At 43.4% G+C, this 22707-nt stretch overlaps 1 protein-coding gene and 1 long non-coding RNA gene across 4 annotated transcripts in view; one reads left to right on the top strand and one right to left on the bottom strand.

The window, feature by feature from the left end:
* Window positions 1-22707, bottom strand: part of LOC139061125 (uncharacterized) — a 401615-nt gene that overhangs the window by 364133 nt on the left and 14775 nt on the right. The window contains exons 2-3 of the long non-coding RNA XR_011515190.1: window positions 18696-18730; window positions 17826-17900 (exon numbers count right to left, since the gene is read on the bottom strand). This is a non-coding gene — a long non-coding RNA (uncharacterized lncRNA). The remainder of the gene's footprint in view (window positions 1-17825; window positions 17901-18695; window positions 18731-22707) is intronic.
* Window positions 1206-22707, top strand: part of LOC139061116 (sushi, von Willebrand factor type A, EGF and pentraxin domain-containing protein 1-like) — a 297555-nt gene continuing 276053 nt past the window's right edge. The window contains exons 1-3 of one of the 3 annotated variants that reach the window (XM_070540681.1): window positions 1208-1670; window positions 4917-5007; window positions 13877-13989. In XM_070540681.1, coding sequence (XP_070396782.1) covers window positions 1577-1670; window positions 4917-5007; window positions 13877-13989 — 298 coding nt within the window. In that variant the 5' untranslated portion in view covers window positions 1208-1576. Of the gene's footprint in view, window positions 1671-4916; window positions 5008-13876; window positions 13990-22707 lie in introns of all 3 variants that reach the window. The other 2 variants (XM_070540673.1, XM_070540689.1) reach the window with 2 other exon arrangements.

Raw genomic sequence — 22707 nt, 5'->3', positions numbered from 1 at the left:
CTCAAAATAAGTTTGTGAAAACGCAAAACCAAAAAAATATAAATCGTATGCTAACCAAGAGTATTTATTTAAAACGATGAATGGAATTTTTTTTTTTGCCTTTTCTGCCTCGATCGTCTTCTCGTCCCAGGTTTGTAATGGTTTCGATAAATGCATTGTTTTCTTAAAGTACTTGTTAAATAGCAACTGATTCATCTTAAGCTCGGAAAACGAGTAGTAAATGTGCCGTGTACGTGTAAACCAGCGCAAAAGCCATGCAGAGCTGCTTTTCTACTTTCGTCTCTTGCACTGAAGCTAAAAAGCAGACGACGCGCAGCATTGTCTTTGAAGACACGGGGTTATTTTTCGCGCGATCCGACATGTGCTGTGGCAATCCATTCACGAGAGCTCTACCAAACCATTCATCAAAATACAAGAATTTTGTTCATACCGAGAATGAGGTGATTCAGAAGCACGTTTTTTTGAGCTGGACTATTTTAGTCGCGAGGGAATCGGCTGTCGCGCTTCAGTCATCTAGGTGAGGCCTCCCCTTTTTTCTAAATTTGTACCCGACTATATTCACCTAAAGAAGACGAGTGTTTTAAAAGCGGAGAGCTTCGGTGCAGTGAGTGTGTCCTGACGTTTCCTGACGTGTGCTGACATTTGTTTGGTCAGACATGTACAAGGTCAGACATTTAAAGTGCTCCTACATGGAGGGAGCTTCCATATCTGGAGCCAGTGTAAATGTTGTAAAATAAACCGTACTCTTTTGCTCCTACTCTCAGACGCACTCATCCCTGTGCCTGGAGGATTCCTGGCCTAAACGCTACCCCGAGCCGCAACACCCGGCAGGTAATTCTTCTCGTAATTTTAGTTACATCGTCGTCTTCGTTAGCGAAACGACGACATCAGGCCGCCTCTTCATCCTCAACTTCGTCTTTGCTATATGTGGAAAGAAAAAAAGATGGAGAGAAACACCGTGGATCGACCGGCAACGTGCCCTCGTTAATTGGTCACGTTAGCCGCTGCGTAGACGTGGTTCTAGAGTGGGATAGTTTATGCGTTTTTTTTTCCGGGGGGTCGGGTGGGGCGTATCTACTCTGTTAATACTTTTCACCCCATGAATATCAGGTACGTCAGCGCGGAAGCCCCTTTACTGTGTCTGATCACGAAGAATAAACATCGTCAGGTTTATGCAAACACGTGATATTCTATTTATCCTGGAAGAGAGGTTTGGACATAACTTTGCGCCATCTGCCTGTAAAATCGACCGCCTACACTCGAGAGCGCCCGCAAGTTTCGAGCGCGGCTTGCGGGATATTTCGCCGAGTTCCTCGTCTTACCAGATGCAAGAAGACAGCCAGACGCTCAAGTAGCCAGCACCAAAGGCGGAACCAACGTGCAAAAAGAAACGTGAGCCGACGCAGCGTTGCCACCCCTGCGGACATTCTTTATCTTGGCGCCCAGGAGAGGCGTTGAGTTTCTCTGCTTGATATGACCGTCGTGTGCGCTGGATGAAACTCCGTCTCGGAACACAGTTCGTGCTCGCGAGTTTGCTCGCTGAGCCACGTTGAAGTTGCACGGCTCACGCATAAGCATGAGGCTTACATTGTTCGTCGCCGTAGCAGCCGGATTTTGCATCGGATCGGCCCGTTTCCTCGAAGATGAACACAATGAACAAAGCGAACAGAGTGAGTGGCCATCTCTCTTTCCTTGCAGCGAGTGCCTGTTTAAGCCGCAGTGAATGTCATTTTCATTAGGCCGCAAATAACTCCTTATGTTTAATCTAACGTGAGGCTTTCGAAAATGACAGTCACGTGCAAAAATGTGGCCGCGATCTTTACCTGCGCTCCTTTTTTTTCTTGCACTGATAAAAGACACTTATTATATGGTGGCTCATATACTTCCCTGTATAGCAACGATAACTACGTAATCGGACCCCAACGTTTCGCGCATGCCATTCGTGCAAAATAAGACGCTAATATTATCGCCATTTGTTTGTCAGGACCCATCTAAAAGAATGCTAAATATCCTCAGTAATCTGCTAAATATTTTGCACATTACCTAAATATCCGCTAACAAATTAACCAGCAATGTGATGAAAAATAATTGAGTATACTGGCTTGGGCGAGTTGGCAGCCTTTCATGACGACAGGCTTTTGCGACTAGGGGTCGCCGACGAGTGACTAGACAGCCACAAGTACAAACTTTCAACGGAATATTTACTGACGAGCAGGGTGAACTTGAACGCACAGACGAGGTATACGACGTTCATCCGGTTGCATTGAATTGTAATTATTGTGCAGCAAAGCTGCGAGGATTGCCACGTATAGAAAAAACAAAACTGCAGGTTGCAGCTTGAGGGGAGCCTGGCCACATCATGCGCAGGGAAGCTTCGTAGTGGTTGACACCGAAAGCGCGCGTTTTAGATAAAGCTGTGAACAACAAAAAATAAACAAGGAAAAGAAAACACACTGAAAGATACAGAAGCCACGATCAGTTTACACAACCAAATTGTCGTATAAATGTTTCACAAGCTTCTTGAAGCAGGAATCATCATCATCATCAGCCTGGTTACGCCCAGTGCAGGGCAAAGGCCTCTCCCATACTTCTCCAACTACCCCGGTCATGTGCTAATTGTGGCCATGTCGTCCCTGCAAACTGCTTAATCTCATCCGCCCACCTAACTATCTGCCGCCCCCTGCTACGCTTCCTTTCCCTTGGAATCCAGTCCGTAATCCTTAATGACCATCTGTTATCTTCCCTCCTCATTACATGTCCTGCCCATGCCCATTTCTTTTTCTTGATTTGAACTAAGATGTCATTAACTCTCGTTTGTTCCCTCACCCAATCCAGCAGGTAGGATAGTGGTGAAACCCGCCGTCGTGGCGTAGTGGTTTCTGTGCGGCGCTGCGAAGCCCAAGGGCATGGTATCGAATTCCGGCCGCGGCAGCCGCATTTCCACGGGGGTCGGAAATGCAAGAACGCCCGTGTGCCGTGCATTGGGTGCACGTTAAAGCCGCCCAGGTGGTCAAAATTAATCCTAAGTCCCCCCGCTACCGCACGCCTCATAATCATATCGTGTCTTTTTATTTTATTTAGTTTATTTTATTTGTACATACTGCGGCCCCATAGGAGGGCTATTGCCTGCAGGAGTGGGTAAAAACAGTTGTGGACAAAAATTGAAGTGAAATCAACAATGGCTCTTACATTTGTACGAGAGTCAAAGAACTGGAAAGTCGCTGTCATAGACTCTTAAAAGCAGCCAAACAGCGAAATGCATACACATAAGGCAGTTACACATACTGGTTTTCATAGAGAGCACTTTCGAATTCGCTTATCGGTAGTGAACGAAGGCAGCCAGGTAAGGAATTCCATACTTTTCTTGTGCGGGGAAAGAAGCTGTACTTGAGAGTATTTGTGCGGGCATAGAAACGGTTAAGATTAAGCTCGTGGAAGTTACGCGCGCAAGACACCCCAGAATTTAATTTTAATGATAGCGGTGAAACAAAAAAGAACATGAACTTGTAGCCGACAACAGAACCCATCGTACAAACATGCTACCTAGAAAAGAACAAAGAATCTGTAAACAAACGACAAGATCCTGGGAACGGTTTCTTGGTACCAACCGAATGCACGTCATACTTCGTCAGTGTGTGAAATATCACCCCGCTCGTCAATAAAAATTCACTTGAAAGTTCGCACTTGCGGCTGTCAAACAGTCACTTTTACGTAGCGCAATAACCAAATATTGCGCAAGCTTCTGAAAGAAAAAAAGGAATGACTGCCCTTGAAGGTCGACCTGTAGCAGCCGAGAAAGATTCTGCGTTTGCTTCGTGCCGAGCGTCCGCGTGCCGTCTGCGGCGCGCGAGTTTTTCTTAAACGTGCGGGTGAGAACGGAAGTGTGCACATATTTCCCGTCTCGTTAGAAAAAAAAATAAATTAAATTGTGGTGTTCTACGCGCCAAAACCACGATCTGATTATGAGGCACGCTGTAGGATTTCGGATTAATTTTGACCACCTTGGATTCTTTAACATGCACCTAAATCTAAGTATACGTTTCTTTTTTCTTTTCTTTTTTTTTGCATTTCGCCCCCATCGAACTGGGGCCGCCGTGGCCAGGATGCGATCCCGTGACCTCATGCTTAGCAGCGTAACACCATAGCCACTAAGCAACCACGGCGGGTAAAACGTATCGTTAGCCCCTTGTAGGGCCAACGGCAGGTCTTTAGGGAATTAGAGTATACTTGTTCTCATTTGAACCTGGATTGTTCTTGCGGTGAAGATAGCACAAGACCTCATAGCTGCGAGCTGTCGCGTCATGGTGCGGTCTGAGACCAGTGGGGATGCCGAACAACGAGTGGTGGCGTTTATCGTGATCATGCTGCGTGCAGCGAGCTTTGCGATATAAAAGTCGGTCCAGCTTAACTCAGGCCAGAACTCCGAGCTTCAATAAGTTTAACTGTCTTGCAAACACTGATTTCAGCTGCTTGAGCAATATTTGTCCTGGAGCTTGACGGTGAAAGTTTTCCAGCTGTGGCCGTTTGCAATGAAGCGCCCTTTCATGGGTCTCAATATACTCCACTAATGATTTGCCACAGGAAAATTTGTACTACGCTGAAATTGTGGTTCCAAATTCCAAAATCATTCCAATTTTGCTTTAAGTTTCCAATAATTATTTATATATCGTTGTCAGCGGTCTTATTGGCTAAAAATACTCTAGGGCGGTCGCGAGAACACTCGACTCACTCGCGTCCCCGGATGTTCGACTTCGTTCGACTTCTCCACATAACACACAGGCTATGGTGGGTGTCTGCGTTGTAAGACAGCCACTGAAAGCTACAACATGCACCTAGCGTAGGAGCAAAAACGATCAACGAGATACTCCTGCTTCGACTGTGCGTCTGACCCTCAAATCTTTATTCCTGTTGTGCAGTGTGTACGGAGCCTGAGGATATGTACATACACCACAGAGTACACCAAGAAAAAGACTACCGAGAAAAGTTTCCGGTAGGCACCCGGCTCACGTAAGTATGCCTAAAAGTACTTGCCTGCTTGTCGTCCTTGTTCTGTTCGAGCGAAAATACGATCGATAAAGTGATGCCGTGGTAAATGACTCCGTATCGTTTTTTCAGTTGCGTTAAAGAATATTAGGGAATGAAGAAGAAGTACCTCCACTCAATAAACATCGCAAATGAATAATACTGATTTGCCACCTAGCAGGTTTAATTACTCTTCATTTGAAATGCTTTCATAGCTGAAATCAATGAAATGTGGAAGTAACCTAATCGATCACGTTTTAAACTATTGATGCATGAAGATAATGCAGATAAATGAAGGGCCGATTTCCCTGCATTAGGCTACCGAAGAGGCCAATGGTCGCTACAACTATGGAAAGCAAGGAGCATTAATGTTGAGCTCCTTGTTCTTCCTTTCAATCGGAGACAGGCTTAAAGGGAAAAGAAAAAAGAACACATCTTTTGGGATGAAACCCGGTCGGCCTGTCGCTCTATGAGATGTGTCATAATCCAGTAGTGGTTCCGCTTCTAAATTAGCGGAAACTAATGTGACTGTATATGTAACGGCAGCCCTGCGAGTGTTAGATAGCGCCGCTCTGACCATGTAGATAGATGTGAAAGATCTTGTATGAGACACAAGTTAAAATTGGGATCAAGCAACTGACTGGTATATTATTTGTAACGGTAACAGCGCGATCAAAACGACAACGGAAGGTCCTTTCACTCCGTCGTCATTTTGATCGCACTGTTACCATTATGAATGCATGCCATTCATAATGGTAAAATTTTTATAGAAAGTCCATAGACAGTCTATAGACATTTGTCTATGAAGTCTATAGACTGTCTATAGACATTTCTTTAGGCTAGTCTGTAGACAGTCTATAGAGTTATTGCCATACACTTTTATAGACTAGTCTATAAAAAGTCTGAGTCTATAGACTGTCTATACACTGTCTATAGACAGTCTATAGACTTATGGCCATACTTCTTATAGACTAGTCTATAAAAAGTCTGAGTCTAGACTGTCTATAGACTTATGGCCATACACTTTTATAGACTAGTCTATAAAAAGTCTGAGTCTTAGACTTTCTATACACTGCCTATAGACAGTCTATAGACTTGTGGCCATACTTTTTATAGGCTAGGCTATTAAAAGTCTGAGTCTACAGACTTATGGCCATGCACTTTTTATAGACTAGTCTATAAAAAGTCTGAGTCTATAGACTGTCTATGGATTAATTAAAATTCATCTTTGTAGACAGTTGTCTGCAGAATGTCTATGGACAAGTGTATAGGCTTACAGTTCTACTTTTGTAGACTGAAGTTTATAGAATGTATATAGACAAATGTCTATAGACTATCTATAGACTATTCCTCTAGACCAGTCTATAGACTTATGGCCATGCACTTTTTATAGACTAGTCTATAAAATGTCTGAGTCTACAGACTGTCTATATACTGTCCATAGATTAATGAAAATTTATGTTTGATACAAATGTCTGCAGAATGTTTATAGACAAAAGCATATAGGTTTATACAGTTCTACTTTTGTAGACTAAGTCTTTAAAATGTCTATAGATAGCCAATAGACATTCTATAGACTTCAGTCTACAAAAACAGAACTATATAATCCTATACACTTTTTTCTATGATATTCTGCAGACATTTGTCAACAAACATGAATTTTCATTAATCTATAGACACAGACATCTTATAGACAAGTCTACGAAGAGTGTATAAGGCCATAAGTACATAGCGATCTGCTATCCACAAGTTAGTTTACATTTTTGTTTACATATGGTAGCAATAAAGTTTTGAATTTATTATGCATGTGCACTTGTTGCTTTTAATCTGCACTTATGTATTAATGCTGGTAGATTAATAGTGCTCTGGACCAGCTGTACTCTCATATATGTTTCATAAACAGAAAGATTTGAGTGCTGAATCATGCAGTGCAAAAAAAGGAAACAAATGCACCATCAATGAATTAACTTTTTATTGCGCGATATAATAGATGAATTTCTTAAAATACATGTCTTATGCTATTATGGAAATAGACTAAATATTTGCACTACTTCCCCTTGACAAGCAGGTCGCCAGGCTGGCCTTGACCTTTGTGTCATTAGACCCAAAAGTGACGCAGGTGTGTGCTGCAAATAAGTAGATGCAGCAATATGAGACAAAAATAACAAGTGTGTATTCTTTGTATGTTCATTAAGCAGCTTAATATATTTGCTCAAACCGTATAAGTCAATACTTCATGAGGTTTAACTATGACTAATGGCTGCTTGTCAATACAAATCAGTACCATTATACAATGTTTTATTTTATGGTATGGCGAACAATTATACAGTCACAACTGCTGCTCGTGCCAGCAACAGTATGTTCCCTTTTATGACAAGCTCATATATGATGCATCAGTGTACTTATCCCAAATGATCTCTATATTTATTGCTGAAACGTTACCCAGTTGGAATGTCTGTACATTTTTTGGCTGGTTGTTCAGTATGCCCGTGCAGAGCGATATGCTCAGAAGACGTGACTGGAGTATTCACAATATCATGCCAAAGATTGTAATTTATGTTGCTTAATACACATTTAAATGTCTTTCTCCTACTCTTAAATGAATGGGTATTTGGCTATAACTTCAACAGAAGGCAGATGGATTGATTGTATTGATATCGTCACTTAGTTTCTTACAGGTAATGAGGCCTCTTGGGCATGCTAACAGGTTTCCAAGTTAGGTATACCACATGAGCATCCGAAATAGCACGCGAACACATTGAGTCATGGCACGACAGATATGCACCTCCTAGGAAACAGAACTGATACTATAATTAGAATGAAAATTCTATTACAGTAAATTATTTAAGGTGCTTTCAAAGATGAAAATATTTTCTAGGGTTTCGAGGTCCAGGACTTTTAGTTAACGCAAAAAAACATAAATTCAGTAAGAAATGCCATGTCAGTATGGTTGACTTTCATTTTTTTCAATTAATAGGCAAATTTCCCTGAACTTTTTATGAGGTGAAACGTTTTAAAACTATATTTACCTGAGAGATTCTGTGGAAAACTTGTATGACATATAACAAAACAGCATAACTATGTGGTCATTTTAAAATTTCACGATCTTTTTCCAAGCCTTCCCTGACTGCTTTCATGAAAATTTTCTGGCAATCTATGACGCCCGCAGCTTAAGTGCAATAGGAAAAATATTGTGATTTAATGCTTGCCAAGCACTGCCAGTCCATAATATTTAGATAAAACCAATAACACGTCAGTCCCTTGACATGCAGTATTAGATCCAACTGACTTGAATCCCTTGTTTAATAAAGCTGACTAGTGCTTGGGCAAGTTCGTAATTGATGGCCACGCGAGTACAGCACGGAAGACAAGGGCAACACACGTAAAGCAAATGCAACAAGGTGAGGGAAAACAATGAGTTATTTTTACGGTTCAATAGTAGATTTCTATATAATTTGCACTCATCACGTTTGCCTCTAGTTAACTTTGTTTACCTCTGACTAAAGACTACATGACAATATGGATCAGTACCATTATGACGTTTCGTTATATTACAGTATGATAAGCAGGTAGACAACCGTAATGGTCGCCGGTGCCAGCAGCGGTACGTTTCGTCTCAAGACAGGTTCATGTGACACACAGTGTACTTATAAAAATAAAAGAAATGCGAGAATCCCAAACTATTCCTATAATAGTAATTCTTTAATCAAAGATACCCGGCTGGATCGACTGTGCACATTTTTCGGGTGTTATAATGCAATATGCCCGTGCCGAACGAACATGCTCAGCATAGTGACAGCAGTTTTGAACAATCACGTTAATAACTGCAATTTATTTCCGCTTCGAACAGTCTACAATGTCCCTTTTCTCATACTTAGAGATGAATACATATGCCACACTTTCAGTAGAGTGCACATGAATGGGGGCGTATTGATAACGTTACTTATCAAATAAAACATGTTACGATCTCTTAGGTGTGTTGATAAGGGTAGAACAAATGCAATGTCCACTAAATAATTTGAATAATCTGTGCGTTATCTACTAAGAAAACACCACCAAATGGATAATCTGGCTCTTTTTTTCTTTTGTACAGCGCATATAGTATACAGTCTGTCCAAGACGACGGCACTACATGCAACAGTAATGAAAACCAGAACACTTATTACGAACAAGGGCTTCATACGAAGCACGACTGGCACAAAGCGAATCTGCGCCAGCAGCTGCTTGGTGATGAACAGCACGTAAACTGCATAACGCCGAAGCATCGAAAGGCGCTTAACGCTCTTCATATAGCCCGAAAGATAACTTCTGCTGCTAAACTGTTTATAAAAGAGACAAAAAACAAATCTTCCAACTACCGTCAAACGCAATGCCTTCAGTTTGAAACGTGCAAAGGTGCTTCCCGGAGCGACTAATTTATTGTTCTCTAATTTTTTCGCTTAAGTTGCGAAGCTGCGAGTAACTGAGCTTATCGCAGGTCTCATGCTCCAAAAGCATTTGTGGTTGCATACATTTAGATAGCGTGAATCTAGATATTTCTGCTAGATATTTCTTCAAGTCTCGTGTTTTGCTTGCGGTAACTAACCAAAATTATTTAGATTGGTTGCAAGGAAGCTTAAAAATACTGCTACTATTAAACTATACGAAAACGGCAGCGCACACACTGCTGGAGCATCCCCCGCAAACACGGCCCTTCATCCGAGTACGCTAGCAGTTATACAACTATACGTCTCTGTTTGAAAATTCATGCTAACACAATTTTGAGATAGATACGTAAAGCGTGTCACGAGAATTTCACTACACATGCGGCGCAGCATTCATCGCGGCCGGATCAAGCGATACGAAATGAGATCCACCACACCTGCTGCTCAATATACACAATCCACTTAGTGGCAGCTCAGTATCAAGTTAAACCACAGTGTACTTCCTTTTTTACGCACATCAACTATAACGCTAAAATCAAGAAGCCCGAGTGATCGCTCGCCGTAAAACATACCGTATCGTAGCAGCGAGAACATGAGGGCGTTATCGTGTCAACGACAAACCGACACTATACGCGAGTCGCCTGCGCAACATGCAGCCGGTTCGCGCTACGACATACGCTCTCCTAATCATGATCTATTGACGCAAAACATCTTTGCTAAAACTTACCGTTCAGTGTAGTTGACGTGTGATGCCACAAAGAAGACACGCGTACACATACACCAACGTTCAGGCAGACACCGCACACCGCTACAAGCGTTTACCTGCCTGGCGCACTCATTGAGAATTCGAACTGACGCGGACAGATGGCGCACCGCCGTGCATGCGCAAGAGCTCTGCGCAAGCGCAGGAGCTCCGCGCGCCGGGCGTGCGCGCTCCGAGGAGTGTGAGCGCCTATTTCTTTTTTTGTCTCTTTCTCTCTTTCTCTCTGCGCGCCAAACGCGCCGGAACGGGTTGTTTTTCTTTTCCATTTTTCTTCCTATTTTCATGAACGAAGGAAATAACGTTATAGAAAATAATGAAAATAGAAATCTTATCGACTTTCGTCTATAGAAAGTCTATCGAAAAATAACAGAGAAAAATAAATAACGGCTGTATCGACTTTCGTCTATAGGTAGTCTATAGAGAGGAAGTAGACAAAAATGAAACAAATACCGTATCAACTTTTTTCTATAGACTGTCTATAGACTGCGAGTAGACAAAAAGAAATAGAAATCTTATCGACTTTTGTCTATAGGTGTCTGTTGTGGGAAAGTAGACAAAAAAGAAACGAACACCATATCGACTTTTTTCTATCGACTGTCTATAGACTGCGAATTGACAAACAAAAATAGAAACTTTATCGACTTTTGTCTATAGACAGTCTGTAGACATTGTATCAAGAAAAGTCCAAATCTCTAGAAAGGCAAGTTCGTCTATAAAAAGTCTATAGACTTTCTATAGACAGTCTAAAGTCATTTTTGTAAGGGGCAACTCGCTCAACTTTCCACTTTAATACCTGATATATTGTCTTGTGCTACCCGTCGCGCCACTTAGGTCACCCAGATGCGAGGTTCTGGCTGTGTAATGCGCCAGGTGGACTGAGGAGAACAAGGGGCTTATTATATATCCCTCAGATGGTAAAGAAGACAGCAGTCAGTGAAATAGCGGGATTCGTAACGGTTCGCCGCCTTCTGTTGATACGGTAGAGCGCCACGTGGAATACCGCAGACAGCACGCGGATGTCATATTTCTATTTTCTTCTAGCCATGGTCACCTGATCCATCATTAACCCCCTCTCCCCGAAAAAAAGAAAGAAACACGCAGACTCAAAGCAATGTTCTAATCTAAGAGGACGCGAAGCTGTTCTTATATAGTTGGCGAGATAGCAGCGGTAGCTGGGGGGTGAAACTTGTTTGAAGATGCTTGTATGAAGTATGTCTGCTATACTGGCCAATCTTGCGAGGCAGCCAGCAGCTAGCGCCTGAAAAGTGGAGTGAAGTGGCAAAGAAAGTTTCGCTTTAAAACCGGACGTGCACATAGCACAGGACAAGCTGCAATGACGTTGAGGAAGATATATAACTATAATCAAGGTTGATGCAAGTAGTGAAATCATTTTTGCAAAGGATCACCAACGGCTCATTCATGTATATACCGCCCATAATTCTTGTACTGTTGTCTTGCACTATCTATTTTCAACTGGCTGGCATGCATGTAAATTAAATCTGCTTCTTTAAAACAAGGGATGCACCCGTAGAATTTGCAGTAAACTGTAAGGTGCAAAGCGCTATGCTAATATTCGACTTCGGGCTAAAGTCGAGTGGGTGGCAATTTGCCGTTTCATGAGGTATTAACAGCATTTAATTAACCGCTCTCCTAAAGCATTGTTTGACATATATTACAACATTTGTGCTGACGAGAAGAAAGGGGGTTAATCGAGGGGCCCGATTTTTATTGGTCATATCATAAGAAGCCAACTAACACTGATACCAAGGACAACATAGGGGAAATTACTTGTGCTTAATAAATGAAATAAAGAAACGATAAATTAATGGAAATTAAAGTGGATGAAAGAACAACTTGCCGCACGTGGGAACCGAACCCACATTTCATTTATTAAGAATAAGTAATTTCCCCTATGTTGTTCTTGGTGTCAGTGTTTGTTGGCTTCTTATGATATGACTAATAAAAATCGGGCCCCTCGGTTAACCACCTTTCTTCTCGTTATTACATAATGAGGGTCTCGAATCCGGCAACATTGATGCCTTCAGGTAGCATATGTGGGTTTATTGACCAGTTGCCTTCACCCTAAAAAAGATCACGTTCTCGTGACGCCTGCGGTAAAAAGGACGTTCCACGTCCGCCGCCAAGGTCTGTGAATGGTGGCACTAGCTAACACTCCCAGGGTTCTACTAGGACACATAAATACCCAAGAAAGTGGATAGGAAACCGGCGCCACGGTAGCTCAATTGGTAGAGCATCGCACGCGAAGTGCGAAGGTTGTGGGTTTGGTTCCCACCTGCGGCAAGTTGTTTTTTCATCCACTTTAATTTCCATTAATGTATCGTTTCTTTATTTCCTTTATTAAGCAGAAGTAATTTCCCCTATGTTGTCCTTGGTGTCAGTGTTTGTTGGCTTGTTATGATATAACATTTGTGCTGGATATACATAATTTTGTAGAGCAACAACGTTGGAATTTCTGCTGTAATGCGTAAAGTCTGAAGACAGTGGTCAAAAACTACTGATTCTTTGTCTTTTCTGTTGCTTACTCATGCGTTGTTGACGAACGGAGCTTGCATACGGCTGTTAGGTTTCATAGTATTCACCATAAAGAGAAATGCGAGAACTATGTATCTGCTGAGTGGGGGAAAGATTTAAGCGGCAACTAGATGGAACAATATTTCCCGCGTATTTCTGGAGAGGTCTCGCCTTGCCTTAGCACTGTCACTACTATTTTCTACGTTGCACCTCCTTTGGAAGTATACACACACGCCACTGCAGAGAGCCATTCATTTTGTCATAAAACTTAGCTGAATTAGGCTATACTTGAACGATCCTGCGCTTGAATGTCGCAGCATGTAGTAGCCTAGGATAGCTTCACCAAGCGGTCGGTCGTTTGACGCAAGATATGTGACCACACAACTCAGAAAAAATTCTGCTTTGGGCCACATGTGGGGTAGACATACGCGACTCGAGACCCGCCGTGGTTGCTTCGTGGCTATGGTGTTGGGCTGCGGAGCACGAGGTCGTGGTATCGAATCCCGGCCACGTCGGCCGCATTTCGATGGGGGCGAAAGGCGAAAATACCCGTGTACTTAGATTTAGGTGCACATTAAGGAAACCCATATGGTCCAAACTTACGGAATCCCCCACTACGTCGTGCCTCATAATGAGATCGTGGTTTCGGCGCGTAGAACCCCATAATTTGACAACTGCCTTCGGTTAGCCATGCTTAAATGTGCTGTTTTGGCCGGGCGCATCCCAGTATCTTTTCAGCAAAAGTACTCCGCTTATGCATGTTTTTGTACACATTCAACACAATATATATAATGTGACAATTCGTTTATGCGTAACTGCGTATTTCTGAAGGTCTAATTAGTAATATGTTAGTGAGATCGTGTGGCCTCGGTCATTTCCGTGCAACATGCCGTGTACATACATATACGCTCAGTTTTTTTGTAAGTGTAAACTTCCTGGTGGTATCGTGCCGGACACCATGATTCGCAATGTTGGCATCGGTTTCTGCTGGAATAAACGTTTTCTAAACGAAAAAGCACTCTGCTAAGCAAGCTTTCCACTGAACGCATATGCACTACATGATTGAGCGTCCTGTTACCCATTTATAAACGCAGCTTATGAACAGCGCAATCATCCTAGTACCTACGCTGTCCAGGTACCGCTGTGGTTCGGGTTATATACCCAGGGATATCAAAACCTGGAATGCGACCTGCCAAGTGAAAGACGACGGGTCTGTGGGCTGGGATATCGGCAAATACGACTGCAGACGTGAGTACAACGTTTAATGTGTCCTTCTTTCGCACCTTTTCCGACTCGAATGCCATGAGTTGCGTCCTGACGCTCTCTGCATGACGCTCCCCTTCGGTGATTTCAGCAGGATGTAACATTTTGTATGGCGACCACATGTGGTTTTGTCGGGTGCACAGTTTTCTCTTGAAGATCCCAAGTCCTCCGGGTTAATTCTTACAATGGTACCTAAACTTCACGCACTTTGGTCATAGTCTCATGCTAAGATTACTAGAAAGAATTATGGCGGTGCAATCGCTCAGCCAACATGGGAATCTCGCGTATTGCGTGAACTTTTTAATTACGATTTCGTACGAATCGGCATAGAAGGTGTAATGCAGCTTCTTTAATTATTTCTCCATGTTCAAATGTGTTGCGTGCCAGCATCATAACGTTTCTGCTCAGCAGGTAAATGTTTGAAATTCGCAACTTAATTTATTGCGTAATTTACGACGTTTAAATAAATCATGACGCTTCCAAGGTTACGTGTCGGTAAATTAAGATGACGCTAGGTAGACAACTATCACTAGGCGTGGCTAATTTTAAATTCTAATCAACTATATTTGTTTTCAATATCCTTAAGGTCATCGAGTGGTAGAAATTGGAGTCTAAAATAAGAATAATTCTGACCATATAACAACCTTGCAATAAAAAATTGCGTCAAGAACGTTATACGAATTCGCAAGGTCGCCTGAAGTCAGAAGGACTAAGCTTGGGCAACTACGTGTGCTACCCAACAATCCCACGCTGGTTTAACAGCCATATTGGCGGCTCCCATCGAGAGAGTATAGCGCCAGATTTTCCTCCATTACACGTAGTACAAAACTCCGTGTATATATACGTTCAGTTTTCATTGTTAAAACAGTGTTCCGTAATAGCAGCCCACGTGTCAAGTTTTCCTATTTATGAATGCTTTTAGATAATCAGGAAGAGTCCTAATCTCCTATAAGATTAAAATAAATAAAACAACTGATATGCCGAGTACTCTGCACATCAAATGATCCCATAAGATTATATGGCAACCCACAGGTCATTATATAGCTTTCCCATTTGTTCATATGGCATCATTAGATATAGAGGCTATAGAGCATATTTGTTTCTAATTAGGAAAATCTACGTTATAAAGAGCTGTATATAATTCGTATGTTCAGTTCACTTTTGGCGCATATAACTAATAGTGACAATTTGCTAATCTTGCCTCCGTGACCCGCAGGCGAACTAATTTCTTTTTGAAATAAACACCTTTCCTTTTTACGAAGGACCCCTTACAAAAAGGAGTTTTGCCGCTGACACAGGTGTTTTCAGTAATGAACGAGAAGAAAGGGAACCGAGGGGCCCGATTTTTATTAATCATATCATAAGAGGCCAACAAACAAAAGTAGCAAGTACAACATAGGGGAAATTACTTGTACTTACTGATTGAATTGGTGCGGTTTGTTGGCTTCCTATGATATGCTTCCATTGAGCGACGCAGCAAAACACGTAGCGCTGCTTCTTCAAACTAAAACTGACAAAACGTTAAAAAAAACGTGCATCTGATCAATGCAAAGTAAACAAAAAGGTGAGCTAATTTTACTCTTGTGACAGCATTAGAAAGTTTTAAAGGGGCCCTGAACCACTTTTTATGGAAGTGGAGAAAGACATTTGAAGGGAAGATAGGGTATTTCAGAACCACTTTGCCGCAAAAAGTACTTCAGTGCGTTCAGCAGAAGCGGAGTTATCGGCAATAAAACACAGCCTCAGCTGTGCTCCCCTTCCTCCTCCAGTGCCTTGCACTGCGAAGGCTACGGCGGAGACGTCACCGTGGCGCGTAGTTCAAATTTCTGATTTGGTGCCTATGCGCGCTAAACGTAAGCCAAACACGGCTGTCCGCAGAGAGCCGCAGTGCGCTTAGCCCATAGAGTTACTATACTGACTCTAGAGGACAAGCTACCCATAGGCCCCATGCATTGAAATCGGGAACCGCAAGAGCGCCGCCATGTTGCTACGCGCCGAGGTTGCCAGCTCCTGAGACGCTTGCTAGACTTGGTGACAGTAGTCAGTTTTAATCCGGCAACAGTAGCAGCGTAGCAGCATGGCGTCTCGCTTGCAGTGTGTGCGTGCAGCTGCGTGTTTGGGCTTTATAAGTTGGTTCTTTATTCTATGTTGCGGGACGGTGTGGATGTGGTCCATGTTGGCCGTACAGGTGGCAGTTATGCAACCGAGGAATGATCCTGTTGAAGTTTCCGGCGGTATGCGGTTTTCAGCGGTCGCGCCTGTTGCAGGAGTTTCACTCGACGAGGTTACGAGCTCGAAGCTGTGGTCAGATTCCTCGTTGGTCTTCTGTAATTCTCTTCGCATGGGCGCGGTATGTTGCAAAAGCCGCTTTCGCGATCTATCGTCGCGACGATAGATCGGGTTTTTTTATTATAAGTACTGACACAGCTGTAGGGCACATGTAACCGACAAACGGAAGTCTCAGAAGAGCACCCGTATTATAATAAAGCAGGCGGTGCAGGAACTCCAGGGCACCCAAGGGACAGTGGGGGGATCAAAGCTCGAAGCAGAACGTTACATAGGTTGGTGCCGCCGAGGCAGGTGTGTGCCAAGGAGTGTTCGCACGGACAGCTCCCCTGGCACGCGCAGCAGTGCCTCGCAAGGTTGGGATACTTTAAAGGCACCTGCGCCCATGATCTTTCTTTTGCCTCGGTGCAGTGAGCAAGATTAACCAGAATAATATGGAGGGCATCCGGTGCAGTCGCGAATGCCTCATGACAAATGTAGCTCGCGTCGCCTGGCGTGTGTAGTAATATCAGAGTTCATTGTATGAACTTTACGCATAATACGCTTTGTTACGGTACCTTAACGGAATGGGTCTAGAGGACGGTGTTGGTACATTTTGTCGTACCGCCCTAATCCTATACCCCTCACTACAAACACACACACATACCCCCTTTTTTATGTACACATACAATTCCTTGCCATGACGGATCATAGCCTCCTTTATTTTTGAAAAATAGAGGAGGCTATGGACCGATTGACCAGTTCAAGTTGTCAACTTGTCAGTAACTGTCGTAGGAATCACTGTAATAAACACAGTTCCACGATCAAATTGTTTACTTTCATTTTTTGTTGTAACACTTGAGGACTACATAGAACTTTATTTTGTATATGTGAGAGAAGTATGTGGATATCACGAGCTTAAGCCAATGTGCGATACACAGACAAAGCAGCTGCTACAACATGAACTGCATTGAGGGCCACACAACACATACGTAATTAAAGGTGCAAAATATAAGGGGAAACTTCAAAATACGCTCTGTAGCACTGCAAAGTATAACATATATTGTATGTGTACAATAAATGTTCAAAAATACAATGCATCAATGTCCCATTTGCCTTCAAGTTTATTATCAAGTTAAAATTCACTGAAGTTTATTATGAGCATATGTACAAAAGGAATCTACTGACACACCCGCAGTCAAGGTGGCTGTTCGAGGTGTGCTTGCTGCGTCAGTGTAAGAAAAAGAAATTGGGTGCATGTCGACACCAGTGCCACTGCTTCTTGCCTCTGAGCTGTACGTGCCTCCGCGGCATCTTTGTGCACAAGCGTGCTGGCGTGGCGAGGCGTAGGAGTCATCCGAGAGAAAGAGTATCGTTTACATGGAGAAGTGGCTGTTCACATTGCCTGTCGCTTTCCCTCAAATGTTCCCTTGGCGACTGGGGTGACACATCCGCAGTCAAGGTGGCTGTTAGAGGTGTGCTGGCTGCCTAAACGAAAGAAAAAGAAAGAAATTAGATGAATGTCGATACCAGTGCTATTGCTTCTTGCCTCTTACCTGCATTTGCCTCCACGGCCTCTTGGCTTGCGGAGTCTGTATGAGGGAGCTGCTGTGGCTAGGCGTAGGCATTGTCTAAGCAAAAGGAAAAGGTCATTCAAATGGGGAATTATGGACTTAAATGCAGTTGTTATGTCTGCTTCTTGCACTCTTCTTGTCTAAAAGTTTTCAAGCATAGTGTCCAGCACCCACCAGCACTGCTTGTGCTTTCACCTGCAGGTGTTGCTGCGAGATCCTTAGTATGGCTGTGTGCAGCATTGTAACCCTTGGTGGAGGCATTTGAAGTGGTAGCCAAAAATATAAAGAATCATTCTTGTCTGCACGAATGCTTTCAATTTCTAAATGCAGTGGTAACCATCACTATTAGTGCAAGGCCCCCCACATCTATGCGGCAAGTGCCATAGCTCGAAACTGAATTTTTCCTTTAGTGTTTCACAAGGCGTCTGATATGTCCACATTAGATGTGATGTGTTTGTTTTTATTTATCCCAGTGTGGAGAGGGCATCATTAAATTGTTTTTATTTTTGCATGTCTTGTTTGTTGGTTTATTTCTGAATTTATCAAGCAGCAGTCTCATGATGCTAAAGTGACTTATGTAATGGCAATCAGCTTTGGTTTTGCAGAAAAGAACACATTTCCTGACCCATGGTTTGACATCCCCTCACTCGCATAATTTCGCAGAGTATTCTACCTATATTGACTTGCTAGACCTCCACTAAAGAGTCTTGCATTTTCAAATACGACTCTTTCCTTAAAATCATTCGACACTTCTCATAATTTCTGTACATTGGGCTTCTGATACTCTGCATTCACCATTCTTGCTTGTTTCTGACTAGAAATGTCTTCTTTAATTTAGAGCTTAAATTTTACCTTTGGAACACACGGAAGGGCTTGCCATTGCATATCTGCATAAAAGGGAAACATGTTTCATTAAACATTTGCAAAATCCAATAGAAGATTGATGAATGCAGCTTGCAGTGTGGTATGACTGAATGAGCCACAAAAGTAACTCATCTCACTTGGTAAATTAAAGCACCTATTAGTGTGATGTACAAGATATGTTACACTAATGTGGTGGGTTCTCTTGCTTATACAGCAAAATCTGTGCGTGATAAAAAATTATTTTTGCATACTCCTTGTACACACTGATTTAAAGAAAATGAGCTGGAGCTGTCCACATGATCTACTTATTTTACCTGCGAGTATGGTCAACAAAAACGTGTCCCAGCTGCTTAGTGGTATTTGAGATTATGTCAGTATTGCATATGTGCCTGTTGTCTAAAATAATTGAATTTTGAAAATGCTCGCAGGGATCTGATGTGCATATCTGCAGTTTATGGATACATGTAAAAGACTCAGCATCAAGTGCAAGTGAACCCACAGGCCCGGGGTCGATCATGCAAATAGATTCGCTGCACAAATTTGTGACCTGAAAAGATATTCCACATGAAATGGCATGCAAGGAAGTGTTGAAAATATTGCACAGTTAATAAAACGCTTACGCTATTAATATGTGGGTTGATGCACTCGTTATGCAAAACGGAGGTGAGGCGTGCAGACAGGACACAAGAGTACAGTATTTACAAGCAAACAACACGAGCGCCGCCCACTTCTCTACTCTTGTGTCCTGTCTGCACGCCTCACCTCTGTTTTGCATAATGAATCCTTACCATAGCTCAGCTTTCTGTCGTTCTAAGTCTCGATGCACTCGATTTCCTCCGCATTGGGCACTCGCCTCTTGATTACTTCGTGGCACAGAGATACTCGGCATCAGCCTGTTTTTCTGCTGTGGCCTTTGTAGAAGCATGATTGTTCAAAGTGCAACAATTAAACTGATTATTTGAGTTGCTTGTGGCTTCGCCAGTACAATTCCGGTGCGCTGGTCCACCTGTCCAGCAATTTCCTACTGAAGGGAAACCTGCAAATAAAAACACCGCTCCGCATGTAGGAAAATGCTCTACTGTGACGCTTCCCAAACGATTGTGATGCACCACAAGAGCTGCCTACTCGCGTGATATTCTCAACAAGGAGATACATTCGTTTACTTACATGTGAACGTACATGCCCGAGCACTTCGGGGCTTCGGTGGCACATAAGGCACGAGTGTGCCATAGCGTCCGATGTTCGCAGCGTTGTGCGAACGCGCTAGCATTCCCACTGGGCCGCTGTGTGCAAGTTGTTAGGATACGCTGGTATGATCGGACAATAAACGTCGAGCTTAGAAAAAAAGTATACGGTAGTTCGGAACCCAGATAAAACTTTAACCATGCGAATCACTCTGCGCCGTGTAACGACTGTGGACGAAGCCATAGAGTAACGAAGCTGCCAAAGCCCAATGGGACGCGATGGTGGCGAACCATGCGAGTCTTTCTTTTTTTAAACGGAAGGCTAAAGAAAATGTCATATCATAGGCTCTGCTGTTTTTGCTGATAGACTCGTGACTATAGGCAGACATTAGCAGCAAGAAAATTTTCAACAATAACTTCACTAATTATCGAAAATAGGCTACACCACTTTTTAATGACTAACTTTCCGGTTCATGTTTTAACGTGAAATTAAAGTCGAGGGGTATAGTGAAGTCATGTCTGCTTAGCAGAAATACTATTTAGCAAAAGCAAAATCCAGTTCAAAAGGAATCCTATGTCACAAAATTCTATTACCCGCCGTGGGTTGCTTAGCGGCTATGGTGTTAGGCGGCTAAGCACGAGGTCACGGGATCGAATCCCGGCTACGGCGGCCGCATTTCGATGGGGGCGAAATGTGAAAACACTCTTGTACTTAGATTTATGTGGGCGTTAAAGAACCCCAGGTGGTCAAAATTTCTTGAATCCCCCACTATACGGCGTGCGTCATAATCAGATCGTGGTTTTGGCACGTAAAACCGCATGATTTAATTTTAAAATTATAACAATAATCCATTTTTACTTTGGGCTGGCAGTTTGTGAATGCTGCTTTTGCACAAGTGCGGCCCTTACTCGAGTTTATACGTTGCATCCTAGAATTTTCACGAGCATTACCGACTTCATCCGTGGTTGTTTGGCGGCTTTGACGTTGCGCTGCTGAGCACAAGGTCACGGCATAAAAAAAAACATTTATGGGGTTTTACGTGCCAGAACCACTTTCTGATTATGAGGCACGCCGTAGTGGAGGACTCTGGAAATTTCTACCTCCTGGAGTTCTTTAACATGCTCCTAAATCTAAGTACATGGGTGTTTTCGCTCCCATCGGAATGCGGCCGCCGTGGCCGGGATTCGATCCCGCGAACCCCCCCCCCCCCCCCCCCCCCCATTCTCAGCAGCCCATAGTCACTGAGCAAACACGGCGGGTAAGGTCACGGGATCAAATCTCAAGCGCGGCGGCGCAAAAAAAAGAAGAAAAACAGCCATGCACCGTGCATTGGGTGGACGTTAAAAAACGCCAAGTGATCTAAATTAATCCCAAGTCCTTCACTACGGCATGCCTCATATTCAGATTGCGGTACTGGCTCGTAAACCCCCTGAATTTAATTAACACTGACCTTCCTGAAAAATATACGATGACGTAAAATAGCGTATGGATTTGAGCACTGCGACCGCCACTTAACTGTCGCTTTGCTCTCTGGGTACAATTTCACCCCCAAAAAAGAATTTTCTTATATTTGTTTGTAGCGGTAGCGTCTACAGCACTGCCCTCAGTCTTGTTAACAATGAGGCAAGCACAAGTGCCAGCTCTTGTGTGGTGCTATGGGCCACAGTATAGAAGCAAATTTCGGCAATCCTGACACCGGCGACGTGACGTATCTGACCTCGCGGTCGCTGGATGACACGATGGAAACACCGGACTACATATATTCGTGCCTCAAAGGGCTCTTAATGTTTGGAAAACATCAGTACACAAGTACCCCCTTGATAGCCAAATACCGGGACCACGTCGTCTCTTGGACAAACCCAAAAAGCCGGCAAATCTCAACCTGCCATTCATAAATGTAGCTTATAATAATACATTTTAAACATGTATACGTAGCTCTTGAGTACCGCAGAGCCAGTTGTTTTTGTCGTTGTGGCCTCAACATGAACAACTGGCTTTTGCGATAGCATTTTTTGCACCACGGCCATTCGTTTTCTTTGCGTATTTTTCTTCTGAAGATTAGCGCTCCGGAGAACTGCTGAGACGTCCTTCTCCATGTATGTGCACGTTCTCCTGCACGATGAGCAGGCTCATAATCGCGCTTAATTGATGCCATTGCTATGACGCAGTCGAGGAAGCATCTTGGCACCGGTCCTGCGTGAGCCGGTAGTCCAACGGTATCGACTGTACAGTCTGCTAACACGAGTAGTCAATTCCGCGGAACTGTATACCTACGCCGACGTAAAGTTTGCTCTCTATTTGTCATGCCGGCTCTGTGCACGGCTACGGCGTTCTGCTGCTGATCACGACGGCGCGGGTTCGATGCCCTGCCGTGGCAGCCGCGCTCCTATTGAAGCGGAATGCAAAAAGAAAGTCACAGTATCGCCTGAAAGGCGAAGCATTCATAGTGATAAATTATTAGACAACTACACGAAGTAAGGCTCGCAGGCCTACCGGCAATATAAATTGCAGTAAACAATCACTTAGTAGTAACACTAAGAAGCATGGTACAACGGGCGCACGCATAGATGAACAGATCTTACTCGATGACCGCGAACACTCGCTGACACAATGCTGGTGTGATGAAGAGCGGAGGTAGACAAGAGCGAACGCTTTTTGCTGACTTCAACGTGTCTCCGAAACTTGAGATTATGTGACTTTCAATGCTAGCTAAGCGCTCGGGAAGACAGCGCACATGAAGCAACCAGCCATTTCGGATCACGTTTGCACCCGCCGCAGATCACCTCCAACATACGGCGCGTGGTCCGCGTAGGAT

Source organism: Dermacentor albipictus, chromosome 1, assembly GCF_038994185.2.
Source record: "Dermacentor albipictus isolate Rhodes 1998 colony chromosome 1, USDA_Dalb.pri_finalv2, whole genome shotgun sequence".
In the NCBI taxonomy this organism is placed as follows: Eukaryota; Metazoa; Arthropoda; class Arachnida; order Ixodida; family Ixodidae; genus Dermacentor; species Dermacentor albipictus.
Note: the sequence above shows the minus strand (reverse complement) of the source record. Positions and strands in the feature narration are given on the sequence as shown.